Source organism: Tursiops truncatus, chromosome 1, assembly GCF_011762595.2.
Source record: "Tursiops truncatus isolate mTurTru1 chromosome 1, mTurTru1.mat.Y, whole genome shotgun sequence".
Taxonomy (NCBI): domain Eukaryota; kingdom Metazoa; phylum Chordata; class Mammalia; order Artiodactyla; family Delphinidae; genus Tursiops; species Tursiops truncatus.
Window position 1 is genome coordinate 172,398,372 of NC_047034.1, and position 20,741 is coordinate 172,419,112.

The window sequence follows — 20,741 nt, forward strand, 5'->3', positions numbered from 1 at the left end:
GGTAGGGGGAACAGGGCAGGTGGGCCAGATGTCCCGGCAGGATGGCATGCCCATTCCCCTCCACGCCCCAGGACCCTGTGGCAATAGTTTCGGCCGTCTGCCTACACCTGGGACAGCAGCAAAACAAACACCTGGGACTGGCTTTTCTCAGCCAATCTGCGGGGGCCCTTCTGCCTCTGCAGATGCTGTGCACTGACCCAGCTTCTTTCTGAGCGAAGCAGATATGCAGAGAGAGATCCCCACTCCACCCGGCCTTGCGCCAGGCTCACCTCACTTCTTAAGGCCCACAGGAATCCCACGTGAGCCATGGGGACTTTCCATGGCTAAACCATGCCGCTTAGAGGTCACCAAAGAATTACTGACTCAGCATCTCCAAGCACAGAATAAAGGGGGCTGCAGGAGCCACCCATCCCTGTAGCCCCACAGAGCACTCCACGGAACCAGACTCAAAGGCATGGTTCCGTGGTCAGTTAAGTTTGGGAAACACGAGGTGGAAAGCAGTGAAATGTTGTTCTTCACTGCAGAACTTGCTAGAGCCTGGAAAAGCTAATGTTCATTTTGGAAATCTTATTCATTGTTTCTAAAACTTATTGACCCAGGGATTTTCTTTCTCCCCCAGCTGAGTCTTGTGGCCCGTGCCAGCTCCGGGCACTGGCCTGGGAGTCAGCAGCCTTGGGTTCCAGAACTGGCCACTGATGCCCTACCTGGCTGTGCTGTGAGGGTGGTGGGCGAGAGGCCACCAAGAGCCCTCTCAGCTCTAAGACTCTTGCTCTGTCCGGCCCTCTACCTGGGCTGGCCCTGGCGGCTGGGGTAAGGTTGCTGAACTAACCTGAGCCATACTTGGCATCTGTACCAAGGGGGCCTGTTCTGCCCATCTCATGGGGCCGGTGAGAGGCCGCAATGAGATCATCGTCGTCACCATCACCATTGCCATCATCATTGGGGCTGACGTTTATTGCTACCTGAGCTGAGCCTTTTATACATAGTAACTCATTTCAGCTGCTCTGACAATCTTACTGTCCCTAGTGTACAGCTGAAGAAACTGAGGCACAGCATGGTTACCAGGTGGGAAATGTCAGGACTGAGGTTTGAACCCAGAGTTTGCCCAGAATCTACCTCTTTTTTTTTTTAAGATTTTTTTTGGATGTGGACCATTTTTTTAAGTCTTTATTGAATTTGTTACAATATTGCTTCTGTTTTATGTTTTGGTTTTTTGGCCTGGAGGCATGTGGGATCTTAGCTCCCAACCAGGGATTGAACCCGCACCTCCTGCACTGGAAGGCGAAGTCTTAACCACCGGACCGCCGGGGAAGTCCCTAGAAGCTACATCTTAACCTTGACCCTAGCCTGCCTGTGAAAGGGCTTTGTAAAGTGTAAAGGGCTGTGAACTGCGAGTGGCATTGTTCAACGCAGTCTCACTGTGGTTCATCCAGGGGCTCCGCATGGCCTCTTGGGAGGATCTCCGGCCCTCGACTTGCAGGCTTTCAGAAGTTGAGGGGGCCCGTGAGTGGCCCCCACTTCCCAGCTCTGCCAGGGTTGAGGAGGGAAGGGGCCTGTACCATCTCTCTCTGATGGGGAGGAGGGGTGAGCAGGGAAGTCCGGGGGTGCCCTCAGGGAGTGACTTTTCCACAAGGCTGGGGCAGGAGGAGGCCTGAGGCAGCCTGTGCCTCGTCTTGTCCTGGAGGGCCCTGGAGGGAGCTTAGATGTGACCTAAGCTGTGGATTTCCCACTGCCTTCACGTTGCAGAACTTTTGTCCAGATGAAATTGTATCTGTGAGATACATAAACTGGAGCTTTGGGCTGAAGGGCAGTGAGTGTGGTCGGGGAGGTGGCCCAGGACACCGGGACTCATAAGACTCCACAGGCCACAAGTGGGTAACTACTGCCCTGGCCTGTTTTAGAGGGGACCTGAGGCCCAGAGAGGGAGACTGACTTGCCCATGGTCACACAGCGAGTCCTTGGCCAAGCTGGAAACTGGGAGTCCAGAGCCGGGCTCGGGGCTCCTGACTGTGCTGGGCTGGGGGCGGGTGGGCCTTCCAGAGTGGAGAAGGCCAGGCCTCCTTTGGAACCTGAGGGCAGGGTCTGGGCAGAGCCCTGCCAGGCCCCTTGGTAGCAGCTCCACCCCAGACCGCTCCACAGAACACGGCTTGAGCTGCCTTGCTCCCAGTTTAGGGCTCATCCTCTGAGTCCAGGGGCACCACTGGCCCCAGGCCAAAGCCGGCAGGTCCACCCAATGCTTGTCCGAAGCCTCTGTCAGCCACAGGTCAGGTAACGTCTGAGACGGTGGGGGCCAGGCTTAGGACTCGGAATTCAGCCAGGTTTGCCTTCTGCCCCCAGCACTTCCTGGCTGTGTGCCTCTAGGAAGACCTGGGACCCTCTCTGTGACTCTAATAGGGGTGCTGCTGGGGGCTTCCGAGGCTTCTCGGGAGGCCAGGTACTCACACCTGCAGTCCCCTTGGCTCTCTGCTTTGGGGGCAGCCTGGGGTCTTCCCTGGGTGTGGTTCCTCCCTCACTGGGGCACCATGGAGCTGCCCCAGGAAGGTGGCCTCCACCTACCTTGTGAAGGCCCCCTGGAGAAGCTTCCTCATGGCAAGTCTGTGCTAAAACCCATGGGTAGGATGCTGCCCTCGGCCATTGCCCCATGTGACCTCCTGCAACTGAGTCCACAGTGGGGAGCTGGTCACAGATCCCAGGGCCTCACCCTGGACCTTCTAATTCAGTAGGTGTGGGTGGAGCCTGGGAATCTGTATCCTTAAAACTGAAGGCTTGACAACTACTGATCTATGTATGGTTCTCAAACCTTCTCTCATTCTCTTCCTCTCTGCTCACTTTTTTTCTATCATGGGATCCTTCCAATGGACTCTTGCATGTAGGTCCAGTGTGTAACAGATAAGAGCAGAGCTTCTGGTAGAAGGTGGGGCTGGAGGCCTGCCTGCTCGTTCTTTCACCAGCTATGGCCACCTCTTGAGGGACCTCTGAGGAACCCCCATGGAACACAGTTTGCAAACCCCTGCTTATTCCAATTTCTTCCTCTGTTGGGTGGAGAAACTGAGCCCCAAAGAGCTAGTCTGTACAGGACTTGGCTAGTGAGGCTTTCTCAAGTCCTCTGAAGCTTCTTGTTGGTCAGTTGTCCCTGGGGGAGAAGTTGGGGGCCAGTGGCTGATCAGAGGCTACATAGCACAGTTACTGAGAACATGGACTCTGGAGCCAGAGTACTGGAGTTGAATCCGGGTTCTGCCTCTTCCTAGCTGTGTGACTTTGGGCAAGAACTTCACCTCTCGGTGCCTGGGTTTGTTCATCTGTAAAATGGGGACAATAACAGTATTTATCTTGGAGGTTGTTGGAAGGATTATATGAGTGGGCTCGATGCACTCCTCCCTGCCAGACCAGGCCAGCCTTGGGCTCTGACACACGTCTCCTTATAAACATGCCACCCTGGGGGGACCCTTGGGGCTTCTGCCTCAAGAACCCAGCCTTGGGCAGCCTAATTGCTTCCCATGGTTTAAATTTCTCTGTGCTAGCCACATCAGAGTATGTTTCTATTTGAACTCAAGAAAGAATGTTTTCAGAGCTGGTGGATTCTAGGGGTGAACATGTCAAACCCTCCCTGTTCCAAGGCAGAGAAGTCAGAATTCTCTCACAAAGCAGCAGTGGAAGGGAATCTGGACTCCGAGGGCTGTGCACACAGCTGAAGGAATGTCAGGTTCAGGCAGCCGGATGCCCTGATTTCAGCCCCAGGGATAAGTTTTGATCAAGTCACCCTCGGGCTCAAGATGTATGTCAAGCTGTTTCCACACTTTTTTCCTACCTCTGGTTGAACTTAAATCCATTCAGATCCTGGAGAACACAAGCCTTGGGGCCAGTGCTTTCCAGGCTCCAAAACACATTCAGCTGGCATTTCTGAGCCCACAAGGAGGAAAGGGTTGTTACACCCACTTCATAGATGAGAACACTGAGGCTCACAGGTTAAACGACTTGCTTGAAACAGATGCTGGGCCAGAGCTGGAAAGATTACCCAGGCCTGTCCTGGTGCCACTGGTGGGTTGCAAGGGTCCTCCAGATGGAGCAAGGTATGCAATTTGAGATTCTCTTATTTGGGTGCAATTAACTGCTACTGGTAACCTATTAAGAAAGCAATCAAAGATTTCCAAAACCTGAAACTCAGAAATGCAAACGAGCAGTCAGCCATTGTTTTCCAGGGACTTTGCTTCAGAAGCATGGCTGCTGCACCTGGCCTGACAATGTCACAAGACTTCCCTGGGGATGTGCTAGGGAATAGGATTCCTGCCATTGCCAGGAAGGAAAGGTCAAGGTTTTCAATTGCTACTATTTTTGCTTCTTAAAGATCAATCCTCTTGGGATAATTTTCTTGAGGATTCAGTTTGTTGGGGATGCAGAGTGCAGGGCTGCATATTTGCAGATTTTTCAGTAACTGGGCTTTAAGACACCATGCGGTTGTGGTTCAGGTATGCATTCTCCATACCCTAGCTGCCATCAGGATGTGTACCCTCCATCTGCTTGTACGGTGACACTTCATTATGACTTAGATATTTAAACAACTTCTAACATACAGTCAAGGTCAAACCCCTAAGTTATTTTTAAGTTTCTAGGGCATTCTTTTATATATAAACGTATGAATCTATGCTTTTATAAGATAAAGTTAATTACGTGTATTCCCGCTTGATTCTTTATCAGTACCAGGTTTTTTTTCCCATGGGAAAACGGGAGCAAGTGGGAGGTAGGGGAGTGTGGCACGTTCTGCCCCACCTGGTGGGGTTTGAGTTGAAAAAACTTAAGAGTCGTTTGTTCAGAGCAGATGGGCTGGGGTAGGATGTTTGGGAGGAAATGCAGGGTTTTGGTGAGAGGGCCAGTTGACATTATTTATTTTTAAAAGTTTTTAATTAAATTTTTTTTTCTTTTTTCTTTTTTTTGGCCATGCCAGGCGGCTTGCGGGATCTTAGTGCCCTGACCAGGGGTCGAACCCGGGGCCCTGGCAGTGGAAGTGTGGAGTCCTCATCACTGGAACGCCAGAGAATTCCGAGATACTTTCAAACTCATATTGTCACAGGCCTGATGACCCCATCTGATGCAGCCCCACTACACCTGGATTCCCTGGGAGCCCAGGTTGAGTGAGGCACAGAGCAGCAGCCACATAACCTTGGGGGACAGGTGTGGAGCAGCTCCTGGGATCCCTGGGCCATCCTGAGGGGACCCCCCCCCCACCTCAGGAAGTGGCAGCTCTGGTACGGCGAGGGGTTCCATAGCAGGGCAGATTGGAGGCGGCCCCTGCCCAAGATGGAGAGCTTATGCTAGACCACAGCTCGTTTCTGCTCTGCCCTCCCTGCCAGCCCCTCTCTGTGAGTGGGTTTTCTGGGCTGGAGGTAAAAGTCTAACAGAGATAGACTAGGTCACAAAAGCAAGGAAGTGCTAGGCTGTGCCAGAGGCTACTGGTGGGTGAGGGTGGGGTGGGGTGAAGCTCAAAGCAGGCCCCTCGGAGGCACTGGAGGCGCCCACGTGCTGGGTCCCAGCCCCTCACTGCCCACACGGAGGAGCGGTTCAAGGCACTACAGACTCACTAGGTTGGACGCCCAGTTCTACTGTTTCCTGGCTCCTTGACCCCGGACAATTTACTTTGCCTCAGTTTTTTCATCGATAATGGAGCCGTTGGAGGATTAACTGAGTTAATACACGTCAAGCACGCAGCATGGACCCTGGCCCATAGTAAGTGCCCAACAAATGTTAGATGTTATTATTGTTATTACTACTGTTAGGTTACGCCAGTTAGAACCTGCCAGCACGGGTAGGAGAGCACGCAGGAGGGCCACTGAGGACAGCCACGCAGGCTGTGCACTGCACAGCTCAGGGCACTGTCCATACAGGGGTAATGCAGTATACAACCTGTGCAGCTGTCCACCGGCCCTGCAGCCGGGGCAGCCCTACTCCAATTTCTGACTAATAGTGGCACTTGAAGTTGGACCATTTGGGGCAAGGTCTGGAGAAGATTAACAAAGGAGGTTGTGTGGCTTTTGAGTAGAGCTACTCGGATTTGAATCAGGTGTGGCCTGGCCCTTGAGAAGGCCACGGGATTGAAGGAGCGATAGCTAGGATCTTGGCCAAATCACTCCTCTCTGGGACAAAGTTTCCCCCATCTGTTAGGTGTAGTGGGTTGGGTTAGTTTAGTGAAGGCAAATAGGCTTTTTTCCTTGGATGCCAACTCTGACTGATTGGCGGTGTCTGAGGCTTTGTAAAGTGAAAAAATTAGAGGCCACTTTGGGCTGGGTAGGAAGGGTTCTTTAATTGATTAGTGATGTCTGCTTGAGGTCAGGGTGAGGGAAGCTGTGGCATGTGTGTTTGGGGCCATTTGCCCTCCTCACATTAGCCCAGTGGTTCTCAATCCTGGCTGCACCAGAGAAGGTTTAACCACACTCTGATTCAGGGGTTTAGCACCTGGCATTGGTAAGTTTTTCTAGAAAGCTCGGCAGGTGATTTTAATGTGTGGCCAGGTTGAGAGCTGCTGGGGTAGATGCCCCGAAGTTCCTTGCAGTCCTGAGCTCTGTAACTTCTCGGCATGGTCTATACATTGTGGTGCTTTGAGCTCTATCCTAGCAGCAATGCAAAGGGAGTTAAAAGGCTAGTCTTCCATCAGTCTTACTGCTGGGGAGGATTTGTTGTTAAGTTGGGAGACTGAGGTTGAAGGCACTGGCTGTGATCATGGATTGGGGTATCCAGGTGGCCTCTTCTCAGGCCACACTGTGGAGTTTCACAGGGGGAGGACTGGCTTTGCATCTGGTGAATCTCGGGTCTTGGAAAAGCCTGGCCCACTCTGGCTTCATTAGGGAAGCCCTGGAGATCCTTTAATTTCTCTCTTAAACTCCTCTCAGTCCCCAGGGATGGCGGGGAAAGTCGGGACAATGCAGAGGCCCACTGAGGTCTGCAGGAAGTAATATGCCCCAAACTCATGGGGCCCCCGCTCTGGGTCTTTGGAAGGAGTGCCACGGGGGAGAAGGAAGCAGATGAAAGCTGACTGGGGCCACCGGGCTGGAGAATGCAGGGTCAGGGCGCCAGACTCGGAGGTGGTGCATTAGGACCACGGGCTGCCCTGGATGCTGACGGCTCCTCCAAATTACAGCCAGGGTGGCAAAGATGAGATGTTTCTGGGAGGCCACCCCAGCCTCAGCCCCTCGATGGGCCCAGAATCCAGCCAGCTTTCCTCAGCCCCTCCCATTACCCCCTCAGGACCCAGCCCTGGAATTCCAAGGAGCAGGTCATGCCGGGCTTTGCCTCCCACCCGGAGTAAGATAGAAGCAATCAAATAACATAGAATTCGATCATATTTTAAAATAAGCTTTATTTAGATTTTTTTTTAATATTTTATATTTGCATCCATGCCTTCGAGAAACCTTTCCCACGGGAAAGGTTATTTTCATCTACTGTTACCCATAACTCATTCGCTATTTGACGTAGTTCTCTTAAATAAATCATCCTTAGTAACTCTTAGAATTATCTCCTAATTTCCAAAAACTGAAATGAAAAGGAACTACTAAATCATTACCAGGAGGGGGTTGCAATCTTATTTTCTTGTAAATAAAGGGCAAACAATAAAAATCAACCAAAAGGAAAAAATTCGTGGTGGGGAGAAAAGTATTTCCTAAAATATCTCTCTGTAGAGAAAGATGCCAGCTCCGGCCGCTCTCCCCCGCCACCAGGCTGGGTGAAACGGCTTAGCCAAAGGCCAGAAAGATCCTTATTAGGTACCCTGCCTACTCCTTTCCAACCCCCCCATCAGGTCAGAAGGAAAGGGAGCAGCTGACTGGGGCTTTTCTGTTTGTTTTAGAGACTTTGGACAAAATATCCTATCCCTTCTGATAAGACATGCTCCAGCATTTAAAATTCTCCCGTTTCTTGGTAAGAGCTGAAAACGTTACTGCTAGCAGAAAGCGCAACTACTGTTGTTTAGAGGATGTGTGAATTGAGCTGTTAGTATTTAAGGTGGTGCAGGGGGGGATGCACAGGTTAAAAGAAAAGGGAAAGCTAGTTTTAGACTTCGGGAGGCCCTGGCTCAGAAGCTCACGTGTTCTCCATCACCCGGTGTTACAGTGCTCACGGTTCCTTTGCTGGTGGAGCCTCACCGGGGCCAACACTGCTCTCCAAATAGGCAGATGCTCCTGCCAGCCCTTCTCTCCTCGGGTGAGCAGGCTCAGGCTGCTGTGACAAGTTGGAGGAGGGCCCGAGGGATCCCGAGAGACTCTGTGCGATGTGGCTGGAGGAACCAAGCAGAATGGGGAGGGCAGAGGTGCTGGTGCTGGATGCTGTGTCCCCAACAGGCCGCCCCTTGAGACGGGCGCCTCCCCCATGACACCTGCCCGGCCAACGTGCAGAACCAACCAAGGATGAGACACAGCTGCAGCGAAGAACGCGTGCTGCTCCAGGACCCTCGGGGAACCAACTCGGGCTGAGGGTCCCTGTGGTCGTACCCTGTGCTCATGCAGTCGGCTGTCTCGCCCTGTACGCGGCAGCCTTTCTCAAAAGACAGACCCAAGAGAAGGTGACCACGACAGCAGGCACTCTGTTCACTGAGGTCAGTGCTCTGGTATTTCAGATAAATAAATATATAGAGAAAGGCCTGGAGAGAGCTACAGGCAGGAAGAAAGGCGGAGCGCACTCCCATGCGGGGATGGGAGAATGGGGGAGAGAGAAGAAGAAAGAACGGAAAAAAGCAAGCTTGGCAGTCCAATGGTCCCTGGGTTCTGGCCACCCTACACTCTACCTTGCACAGCTCGGCAGCAGCATGATCATAGAACAGACAAGTCAACAGAGAACCCGCCTCCCGCCCGCCCCCCGTGGAAAAATATACATTCCAATATTTACGTAATAATTTAGATAGAATAAGTCTTCTGCATTTGTGCAAATAAATTAAACGGAACAATTTTCTTTTCTTTTCCCCGTAAAGAAAGAAACGGCAACGCAATTTAAAAACTGGCAGGCCGTTAGAAAGAGCCCGTTTGGCCTCTGACAAACCGAGACAAGACAGGGCCCCTGGGCTGGGCTCGCAAGTCTTTGTGGAGAGTGGACCTTACCCTGATGACGATGGCGTTTGGGGGTTAAAGTGACTCGGGCGCACCCCGAGAACAGGGTCTGGTCCCACACGTTCACACCGGGGGGAAGGGTGGGCGGCGGGGTGTAGTGGGGGGAACATCAAACACAGACTACATCCTCGGGGAGACGGGCTCCAGAAGTAGCAGTTCGGACGAGGGACATTTACAAGCACGGAGTGCACAATAGTTTTGTTATTTACAAATACACAGCAGTCCTTCAAGTTTTCAAGTTTCATAAAAAGGGAAGGGGGGAAGGGACCAAAAAAAAAACAAAAAACCAAAAACCCCAACGAACCAAAAAGCGGAAAAAAAAAAAAAACACTGAAAAAAACAAAAACAAACCCAGATTAACAACACAACTGTATCGCTCCGAGGACAACAGAGAGTTGACATGTTCACACACGTTTGTAGTATGTACATCAATTACAGAGGTGGTGACGCCGGGGAGGGGCCCACGCGAGCGGGCCTCAGCCGCACCCCCCCCCCCCCCCGCCCACGTGCGCGAGAGCTCCCACGCACGCGCACACGCACCGCCACGCACGCCCAGCAGCGCTCCCCGCTCGCACGCACGTCCACACGCACAGACACGCCCGCCGGGCAGCAGGCGAAGGGAGGCGGGTATCACCAGTCCGCGTCCTCCTCTATGTAATAATCAGGGGCGGTACCATCAAAGAGGCCGGGGTCGAGGGACTTCCGCTGCTTCCCTCTGGCGAAGACACGCGAGATGGAGCCGAATCCCATCTTCTCTTTCTTCTTTTTCCGTTTTTGGTCTTCAAGATCCTCTAGTGACTGAGGAGTCAGGCCAAGTGGCAGAGGTAGAGGGGAGAAGAACAAAGGCAAGCTGAGCTGGGGCAGAAGACAGGGAGGGGTAGGGGGTGGGGGATGGCTGGTGGGAGGCACCAGTGGGTAAGGATGACAGGGTCTGCCCCTCACTCGCTGAGCGGACTTGGGCCAGTTACAGAATCTCTCGGGGATGACACTAGGACCCATCCAAGGCTGTCATGAGGATGTTGCTAAAGTGAGGGTAAAAACGCTTAGAACAGTGCCTGGACATAAGTAGCATTCATAACGGCTGCTGGTGGGGTTTGTACTATCATTTAAATTCAGTTTGCCTACAGCCTTCCAGTGCTCGTGGAGGGCTTGCAGAATCGCGTCCACGCATGCTGCCACGGCTGACCACAGGGCCCATCCGGAGGGGGCATCGCAAGTGTAATAAGTTCACTGCGGAAAAAGTCCCCTTGGAAAAGGGGGCATAGGAGAGCCGGGAAAACCAGGAAGGAGGAAATCTGAGCTTCATGTCAGCCAAGAGCAAGGACCCCAGACCTTAAGGCCCTGGACAAGAAGCAGGACTGGCCTCGGTAGAGTGGGGAGGCAGGGGTTTGGGTTCTAATCCCAGTTATGTCACTACCCACGGAAACGTGGAGAGCCCCCAGCCTCTCTGAGCCCAGGTTTCTCGTCTGTGACATGGGGGGATTGTTAATAATGACAAAGACAGTGATGATGATGATGATGTGGAGGAGGTCTTCCTGTCGGGGTAACTACGGGACTCGGGTGGTGTCTGCAGCAGGGCTTTGCAAACTGTCAAGTACTTTATACAAAGATGCAGAGTGGTGTTACCGGTCAAAAAGGTGGAGGTTAGACTAGACTAATGGTTCCCCAAACCATGTCAGATTACCTGAAATCCAGCCAACCCCCCCCTCCCCCAACCTGGTGGATCAGAATCTCTGGGGTGAAGGGCCCAGGAATCTGCATTAGAAAATCTTCACTGGTGGACCCTGATGCAGACGAGCAGTCCCGAAGACCAGCATGTGGGAACCCCAGGACTAGAAAGCTGATCTCAGAGACCCCATCTGACAGTCAAATTCATGTTGTTTTCCTCCCTACAGCCCCCTTCTCACTCTGAGGATAGAGTATTGAAAGGTTAAAAATGAATTTTAAAAAGTTTCCTGCAGCAAGGGGCCCAAAGAGCCCAGGGCCCACGTCATTAGCCTTTGGCTGCCAGGAGAAGACACTCTCCAGGGATGCGTGATGCACTTAGTAGGTCCACAGATCTAGAAGAGGACATGGAAGGGCAGACTCAGGTGCTGAGCCTGGCTGGGGCACTGACCCATGTGTGACCGAGGTAGTGGCTTAACTCCTCTCTGCCCTGGGTGTCCAAGTATGGACATGGTGGTGCTGAGGGCTGAGGAGGAAGAGGGTGAAGTCACGGTCAAGGTGGGGTGGAGGGAGGGCCTGAGTGGCCAGGGAAGGCACACCTACCTGTACAATGGGGTTGTGCAGGTTCTTCTGAACTGGGCCGGGACTGTCGCCCTGTAGCCAAAGGAGAAGAGGAAGATGAAACAGCAAAGACACATAACACATGAGAGCAGAGGTGGCCTGTGGAGCATGGGGTTTTCTGTGGAAGGAAGCCATCCCCTAGGGAGCGCCCTGCTTCTGTACTGGGGAATCCACCCTCCACCCCTGAAGTAGACACTTCCAAATGGCTCAATGACGACACCTGGGGTTCATGAAGATGCTGCCAGGACCAGGGGTCCTGGCCAGAGGCCCTGTGATGCTCTCCTGCCTGCTCTGGCTTCTTGACCCCTAACACCCTCTGACCAACAAATCAGTCACTCAAAGTCCTCTAAGCTCCTCTCCCAATTGGTCCACAGAGTTAGAACTGAAGTTGGTTATACTTGGTGCTTTTCATAAAGAAGTATAATTTTATAGAAAAAATAAAAATAAAGAATTTTGGGACAGGAAGACTTGGGCGACTACCCATCCGCTTATTTCCCCCACAAACAACACAATGAATCTCTTACTTTGTGGAGGGCCAAAACAGGGCTCATTAGCCTGATTTACAGGTACACAGAGAGGTTCCAGACAGTCCAACATTATAGAGCTAATTAAAACCAGAGCTACACCTCAAATTCAAGACCGTCTGGTTCTCCCTGGTCTAGTGCTCCTTCCTGTGAGTGTACCACACCATGTGCCCTCACGACATCCCAGAATCAGTCTGTCCTGCCTGGGGGTGGGTACCATAGATCACTGGGACCACAAGTCATTACTAGGGAGACTCCTGGTGGTCACTTCCAGAATTGCAGGCAAAAGGCAAGAAATAAAGCATGTGTCACCTGAGCCAATGTCCATCAATCTTCTCCAGCCTCTCTGTGCTGAGTCCCCACCTCTGCTCTAAATAAGTGACTAGAGCATGAAAGGATGGGGAAGTCCTTACTCCAGTTCAGGCTGTTCCTGCTGGTACCAGGCCAAATGCCTGGGCACAGACGGTTACCCGGAGCTATTTTCAGGCTCTTCCTGGCTTACCTGTGTGCACATCTGTTGAGATGGGGGATGAAGGTGGTTGAGGGAGGGTGGGGATGGAACAAATGGTAGTTTAGTCTTTAGTCCCATCTCAAGGTTTGCAAACAGAACCTATTTGGCAGGCAGCTAAGGTAGGTTGGCCCTGTACAAGGCCATCTTTGCCAAATTTATGGGGAAGAGAATGAGGCCAGAGCCCACTGAAATGCCTATGTGTAGAAAACTGGCTTATCAAAGCACCCATTGCCTGGCACCAGGGCTCTGTGTAAAGCGAGCTTGGGAATAAATATGCCGGATCTGCTGCCTGTAGCCTCAGGTATGTGCCAAAGCCAAGTTGGGCAAAAGGCTAGGTCTGAGCCAGATGCAATTCAAGAGGCCTTTGAAGAACTCTTTCTGCAGAATGGATTTTCCAGCAGCATTTTGGCTGTCAAAGCCCCCGTGGGCCCCCCATGGGAAGACAAAGTATGGCCCTTGGGAAGGTATTCTCAGACGCTACAGGGTATCTGGCCCACGCTAAGAACAAAGGGCACTGCTGGCTGTGTGTATAGCTCAACAGTGGCCCCTCAGAACAAGAGAGTAACAGCAGAGGCCCCTCTACTGGCCCACCTTCCTCGTCTTGGTTCTGTCAGGACAGCCTTTGTCACCAGGGTTCTCTCCTGGGAACAAGAGAAGAACAGATTGCTTCCTTAAAGCCCCAGTTAAAACAGAATCCGAGCCCCGAGTGGGATTCAGGCCTGAAGTGACCTCCTCCCCGTCCTGACGTGGCTTTGCGAGGCCCCGGCCAGCAGTGTCTGTTGTCCATGTCACCATGCTGAGGCAACTTACTTCAAATTTAGTCTTAGCTTTTTTCTTTTTTTTTTTGCGGTATGCGGGCCTCTCAGTGTTGTGGCCTCTCCTGTTGCGGAGCACAGGCTCCGGACGCACAGGCTCAGCGGCCATGGCTCACGGGCCCAGCCGCTCCGCGGCATGTGGGATCTTCCCGGTCCGGGGCACAAACCCGTGTTCCCTGCATCGGCAGGTGGACTCTCAACCACTGCGCCACCAGGGAAGCCCAGTCTTAGCTATTTTTATTAAGTGATCTTCATTGTTATTCTAGATTTGGAAAAAAAAATGCTTCCATTGGGATTACTAATATAGAATAGTTACTGATTTTTATCAATTGATATTCTACCAGTACCATTCTGTACTTCTCACTATTAGTCTAATGGCTTTTCTGGTTATTCTCTTGAGGTTTTCCAGGTAGATAAACATCCCACTGGCAAGTAGTGGTTATCTTGTCTTTCTTTTGCACGATATCCACCTCATTTCTTGTTTCTTATCCATCTCGCTGGTTAATAAAACATTGACTGAGTTTTTGAGAAAGGCTTCCTGTGTGTCTGAGGACCCGACTCTACTGTGTCTTTAGGACGCGGCAGGGGCGCCCTCTGGATTCTCAGTCGCATGATGGAACACATGTGAAAAGTGGTCCCCACATCCTGACCCCAGTGTTTCACATTAGAGCCTTGATGTGGCGTCTTCCTGTCCTCAGATGCTTGACCCACCCACCTTCGTTCACCCCCTCACTCCTGGGGAGCCTGTCTGTCCCACCAGCCATCAAGAGTTAGGTGGCTACGGACCTGTGCCTCTTGGTAGCTGGGACCCAGTATGAAATCAAAAAACTGTAATTAAGTAAGCAAAGCAAACACAACTTAGAAAAAGTTCACCGGATGCCTCTCCAGAGGCAAAATGTGCAAAAACTCCTGGAGATTCAAAAAAAATCCAGCTCATTCCTGCAGGACCAAGAGCTGGCTCTACAGGGAAACAGGGGTGGTGGTGAGGTCCTGAGCCCTGGAAGGTATGGTCTGGGAGGAGAAGCCTACGGTCCCAGACATAGCCCACCAGAGATGAGCCCAGGCTGCTCAGACCCTGAGGCCGACCCAGGCCCGCCATCCTCTGGATTTTCCTTGCCCTCCCGGACACAAGGAGCCAACAGGCCTCATTTCTTTCTCTCCCCACATCCATCTCTTCTTGCAAAAGGAAAGAACAGAACAGGAAATGCCTTCGCCAGAATGCTTCCTGGGTGGACGAGAGGAAACAGCGGGTAGGTCTTCACCCCCTCCACTCCCACCCCTGTGGTTTCCGGGCGGGGCCCAAGGCCCAGGCCCTGCTGCTGCTGGCCTTACGTTGCAGAGGGAGTGCGTCCGGTGTCGAGGGGAGTTGATGTCGCTTGGCGTGGACGACCGGTCGCCTTCAGCGGCAGATGCGTCGGAGATGACGGAGGGCTGCCGGGAGTGGCAGGGGCTCACCCTGACCGCTGGAAAGCAGGGACAGCTGGTGAGTGGGGGATGGAGAGAATGTCCATGCCTTCACTGACTTGTAGGTCAGTCCACCCAACGCCCCCATTATACAGATGGGAACACTGAGACATAGAGAAGAGACTTGCCCAGCTCTCCACCCCTCTATTTCACAGCCCCACGGGTCACCAGAGAGCCACTGCCAGCAAGAACCTCCAGCCTCTGGATCCAATTAGGCCCCCTCCTAACCAGGGTGAAGGGGAAGGGGCAGAAGGCTCCAGGGGCCTCGGTGACTGTCCTCACAGTGCTCCAGCCACCTGGACGTTCCCTAGGCCTGGTGCAATCCTAACATATGCTCAGTACCAGCTTCCCAAGAGAGAAGCCGTTAGGCTACCACCAGCTCCTCTCTTTCTCCCACCCCCTCACCCCACACCCGATCCGCAGCAGCACCTCCAAACACAGCCCCAAATCTGGCCACTTCTCTCCAGCCCCACTGCCACCACCCAAGCCCAGGCCACCACCGTCTCTTGCCTAGAAGACCATGGCGGCCTCCCAGAGGGCCTCTCTACTTCCTCTCCTCACTGCCATGAGAGCCAGGCATCCGGTCTCTCTTTACTGGGGGGGTAGATATGTGCGGTCCTCCTCCAAGCCGAGGGGATACAGCCCTGCCCACCCCACCAGCCTCGGCTCACGTCACAGCAGCTTTCCGATGGTGCCCGACACGCACCATCTCCCTCCTGCCTCACCCTTCGCTGGCCCTGCTGCCCATCAGGCACATCCTCAGCCTTCAAGTCTCAGCCTGTCCTGAGAGAAACCTTCCCCTATTATCAGCTCTCCCCACTGTCTTTTCTTTCCCAACAAAGCACCTGTTTTCCGTTGATTTCTCTCCCTGCACTGAATATAATCTGTAATCATTCTTTGTCAGTTTAGTTACATGTGTTTTCTGTCTTCACACCTACAATGCCAGCTTGATGAATGCAGGCAGTCTGGGTGTCTTAGCCATGTCCAACCCCAGTGCTCACGGCGCCTGGTGTGCAGTAGGTGCTTACTCAGTAGTAGAGGGATTCCTGGAAGCCCACCCAAGTCCCCCAGCAGAGTGCTCTCCTGTCTGCAGACGCTGGATGGAGGAAGCACTTTCTGCTCGACAAGACTGAGGACCTACTGTGTGCAGGCAGCATGTGAGCAGGGAGGGCTACATTACTGAGAAAGAAAATCCTTGCTGCCAATGGCCATATGGTCATACGGAGGAGCGTGGGGCTTTGGAGTCAGGGACTTGGGTTCCCAGCTAGGTGACGGCAGGACCCACAGGCTCCAGAAACCAGCTGCCTGTCTCCAACCTGCATCTGTCACACAATTGCGACCACTCGTAGGAGGGACAGAAAATGGAGCCAAGTGGGCCGCAGATGTACAGAGGAGTTTGGGGCTTCTACTGTGGCCCACGGGCACAGATGCTGACCACAGGCTGGGCCCCTCTTCCCCTCGGTGCCTGCAGCAAACACCCCTAACACTGATTTCTGCCCCTCCCACACATCCGGTGATTACCTGGAGCTGTCAATCAAGGAGCTCTCACTGTCTCCTCTGCCAAAGGACGCCCATGTGACCTAGACTGGAGAATCAGTGCATCCACTGCCAGACACAGTGATTGGTCCAGAGGTAGGCATGTGACCCTGGCTGGCCAATCAGAGTCCTTCTTTGGGATTTACTATACACACAGAGAAAGATTTCTCTTTCTCAAGACTTTTGGGCTTCAAGGGCCCTAAAAGCCTGAAACTGCTGGAGACTGTTTTCTGCTTTGTGAAAAGAGGTGGCCTAAAGATGAGGTCGAATGGAGGCAGGCAGAGCTGAGAGATGGAGAGAGTCAGACAGACCCAGGTATTGTCTGAACCTCGGTATCCAGCTATGCCTGAGGTCCATCTCTTAGACTTTTCAATCCCCTGAGCCATGGCTTCTCCCCTACACCCCCCTAAAAGCAGCTATAGTGTGAATAAAGAGGCCGCCCCTCCCAGTGGGCCAGATGGCCTCCTGAGACACCCCTGGAGCTGTGGCTGGGCTGGACTCACCTTGCCGGTCCCCAGGGTGGGGGGGGTGTGAGTGGTAGAGAGTCTGCTGGCTCTGCCGGATGGCTGCGGTCAGTGGGAGGTCCGCCTGCACCACCCACTCCTGGTTGCCATTAAGCACCGTCTCACCAGGCATGGCGAGTGAATGCCGCTTGGGGACATCCTTGGTCAGCGTGGCTAAGGACTGCTTGGCCTGGAGAGAGAGCCGGGGGACAGGAAGAAGACGACGTGATCAAGGGGACCTCTCGGCCTACTGCTTGGCCATTACCCACCATCGTGAGAAAGCCACGAATCCAACCTCTGTGCCAGGGTGTCTCTGGCTCTGCACTGCGTGCCAATCAGTACCTCACATGAGGGTTTGCTTTGGGGTTAGTTACCCCTTAGTTCCTGCCAACACAAAGTGAGAACACAAAGGGGGACCGAGGACACACTTAGCACCCATTCTTTCGGGTTCTCCAAGAACCAGCTGGGATTTGAATGAGATGGTAAGAAAATGGTATTCTGCCTTTCAGCACCTTACCTCCTCCCAAATTCAACCTCCGACGGCCCCTTCACAAGGTGCTGTGCTGGGGATAGGGCAGCCCCCAGCCTGGCTCTCAGGATCACACGAGAATACGTGGGACACAAGGAAACCCAGGGACAAGCGTGGGGCTGAGTTCTGGCAGGTGGGATAGAGAGCTCTTCCTTTCTCGGTCCTGTGCCTGAGGTCTCTCCCAGCTTTGGATTATGTTCCCCAGGGTATGGGGGGTTGTATTAGAAGTGATCTCAAATTATTTGGGGGAGAAAAAGGGTACATATTAGAAATGTATTAATGCATATTCTTTCTTTCATAGTCAATTTCCACTTCTGCACTAGCTCCCCAGGCTCATGTCAGGGGAGAGGGGGCACACGGGGCGGGGCCCAAGGGCCTCACACTGAGATTTCCAGTGAATCTGGGGGTCACTACAGATGGCAGAGCCACCATGAGTGCTGGCTTTGCCCCTAAAATGAACACGGATGAAATGGAAAAACCTCACCTCATCTCTCTCCTAGCTCCAGAACTTTCCATACTTCCCCCAAGGCCCTGGGCTCCTCCATGCAGAGCAGAGGTCCTTGAGAAAGAGATTCTAGCTGAGAAATGAAGTTCTTGACCTAAAGCCTGATATACCCTCATCACATTGACCAGCTGTGTTATTTTAGACAAGTCACTGCCTTCTCCGAGCCTTACTTTCCCCATCTGTGTACTGAAAAGCCTAGACCAATCCTTAGGGCTCCCTCTAGCTTGGATACCCCAGGAGTCTATGAAATCACTCCCCTTCCACTGCCAGACCCCAGGGAATATAAACCCCTATGGCAGAGGGAGGCCGAGTTGGAGTCAGCCCCACCCCCAAGCCAGGTAATATTCTCTGGTTATTATCTGGTAAATAATCCCTGGTTTAGAAAAATACCATGTGCTCAGTGCAACAGCCCTGGGTCTCAAGTAGGGGGTGTAGGATTAGCTGTGCTTGACAGAGGAGAAACCAGAAACTCAGAGAGGTTAAGTGACTTCTCCAAGTGTGCACAGCAGGCACAATGTCCAAGTTGGGGCCCAAGTCTGGGAGCCTGGGAGCCCCATGTGGTTTCTATGGTGCCCACGCTCCTCTGGGGCAAGGAAATAACCAGCACAAGTGACGCAGACTCTGAATCCGCGAGGCAGAGAGTGGGGCGCGGCTGGTCACCACGGGCTCCCCAGCACCTGGCTTGGGCCTGGGCACATTCAGTGAAGCACTCAGTAAAGATCTGCAGAGGAAATGGAAGCAGGCTTCTGCCACGTCCAGGCGGACGGCCCAGGGAAGCAGCTCTGTTAGTTTACCCAGGAACGGTGCAGCGATCCTTCAGCAGGCTGGCTGTGTCTTGGAGCTGCCGCGTGCCTGCTGCAGGTCGTGTCACGGACTCGTGTTTCCTGGACCACCGTATCTCACTCGGGACCACATCTGCTCTCCCCTCCAGGTGTCTGTGCATCTGGCCTCCGAGCCCTCCATCCTGGCACTGCTCCATGCGGGCAGCTGCCCCACTCCCTTGCTTCCTCCTGTCCAATCCATCTTGGCTGCCAGGAAGGTGGACGTGGGTGGGAAATGAGCGCCCAGTCGGTCTGCCATCATGCTAACTAACCCTCAGCTCTGCCCTCTTGCAGACATCCCCAGCCACACACGTGGAAAGCGCAGGCAAGTCCAAGTCGCCCACTGAAATAAGCAGCCCCTTGAGGCAGCACAGGAAGGCACGAGGAAGAGGCCTGGGCAGGACTGCTCTCCTGTCCGCACCTGGCTTCCTTCTTCCAGGTGGATCTCCCCTCGGTCTGGGCCTGAGAGCGGCACCTTCTGCCTCAGCAGGCGGCTTGGCATCATCGCTGCCTGACAATGGGGAGGAGCCTACGGTTAGTCCTGCAGGATGGGGCAGGTGTGCCTGTGAATTCTGAGCACAGGAACCTCTCACAAACTGTCCACTCATGAGTTTAAACCTCTGAGACAGAGCGAAACAGAGACGTGAACTGCAGACAAGGCACGTAAGGTCTAACTTAAAATACGTGCACGTACTCTCTGTCTCTCTCTCGTTGCTGCATTGAATCATCTTCCTGTGACAGTCTGCACAGCATTTCTCTACTAATCTCTTCCATTAAATGCAACTCAATGCTGGGAGTTCCCTCTGCGCCTCCACCCCCTGCTGAGAACCCTGAGCCCGCAGTTTTGAGCTCCTGGGAACTGGAGAATTGGCTCAAACACCCTCATGTGACAAAAGTCAGACAGAACTGGGTTCAAACTCCACTTCTACTATTTGACTTGCTGTGTGACCTGCAGCAAGTTACTCCACCACTCTGAGCCTCGAGGTCCTCACAGTAAGATGGGGAACTGAGAGGGATTACTTTTATAGGTAAGTTGTGGGACGAGGTGGCCCGGCACAGCGCCTCGGAGCCTAGGCCGTGGCATCCAGCGGCCTGGATTTGATCCCAGCTCTGCCACTTCCTAGCTGGGGGATCCTAAGAGAGGCCCCTCACCTCTCTGTGCCTTCATGTCCTAGTCTGTCTGATGGGGATAACATGGGTTCCATGGAGAACGCTTAGCTGACGGTAAAAAAAAAGCTCAATGAACGTTGGTGACTGCTATTATGAAACAGTTTCCATTTCACAAGTAGGAGTCAGACGTGGAATAATTCACATGAAAGCCCAGGATACTGTCTGGTCTATTGTCCTGTTCAAAAAGTAGCAGGCTGTTAGGATGACTTATGCCTCCCTGAGATCAGACAATCTGGGAAGTGGAAAGGGAGAGCGGCAAGGGGGCCCTGCCCTCCCCCACCCTCAGGTTCCTAGCTGCCTGGAGGCCACGATGTACTTCCAGTCAGAGAACAGGCCTGGCCCCGGAGGGATGCTGTGAGTGCGGCTAAAGGGAACCCTTTACCGGCTTTCCAAGGAGTTTGAGCTTGGCTAGGGAACGTCTCTCCCGCCAAAGGCGGGGAGGATCCCGGGGCAGGAACCTTCCAAGCAAACACGAGAAGGGTCGTGCTCCCGTGGACTCCAGCTGCGGAGACGCTGCATCTGCACCAAAGGAGCATGACGCCAGCTACAAGTTGACTCCACCATCCTCTTCCTGGGCTTACTGGCCGCGACCCCGTCCCAGATCTCAGGCTGCAGTAGTCGCAGGTCCAGCATGGAGGTACCAGCATGAGCTGATGAGGCAATACTGGCTCCGTACCATCTCCGACAACCGCAGGCCCGGGGGTGGAGGGAGGCTCTTGGGGGACAATGTCGGGCTCGGGTGGGCCCTGACCTCATGTGTGTGGCCGGGGGTCTGAGCTCAGACCCAGTGTTCAGAGCTGGCTGTGGGCCAGGGCTGGTCTGCTGGGCCAGGATGGCAGTGGTCCGGGGCCGGGAGGTGTGCCTGTGTGGCCAGCTGGTTTCCTCAGAGAGAGGGCAGGAGTGGTAACAACCCAGAGCATGGCCGTTAAAAAACAAACCGCGACCACCCTTGACTCCTGCCGCTCGACCCTGCCTCTCGCTGGTCCCTCAC

General features: G+C 53.4%; 1 protein-coding gene across 2 annotated transcripts in view; it reads right to left on the reverse strand.

The window, feature by feature from the left end:
• Positions 1–20,741, reverse strand: part of LOC101336082 (kazrin) — a 144,003-nt gene that overhangs the window by 20,523 nt on the left and 102,739 nt on the right. For both annotated transcript variants that reach the window (XM_073795741.1, XM_033842974.2), the window contains exons 5-8: positions 16,726–16,915; positions 14,555–14,685; positions 11,355–11,405; positions 9,761–9,884 (exon numbers count right to left, since the gene is read on the reverse strand). In XM_073795741.1, the coding sequence (XP_073651842.1) occupies positions 9,761–9,884; positions 11,355–11,405; positions 14,555–14,685; positions 16,726–16,915 (496 nt within the window). The remainder of the gene's footprint in view (positions 1–9,760; positions 9,885–11,354; positions 11,406–14,554; positions 14,686–16,725; positions 16,916–20,741) is intronic.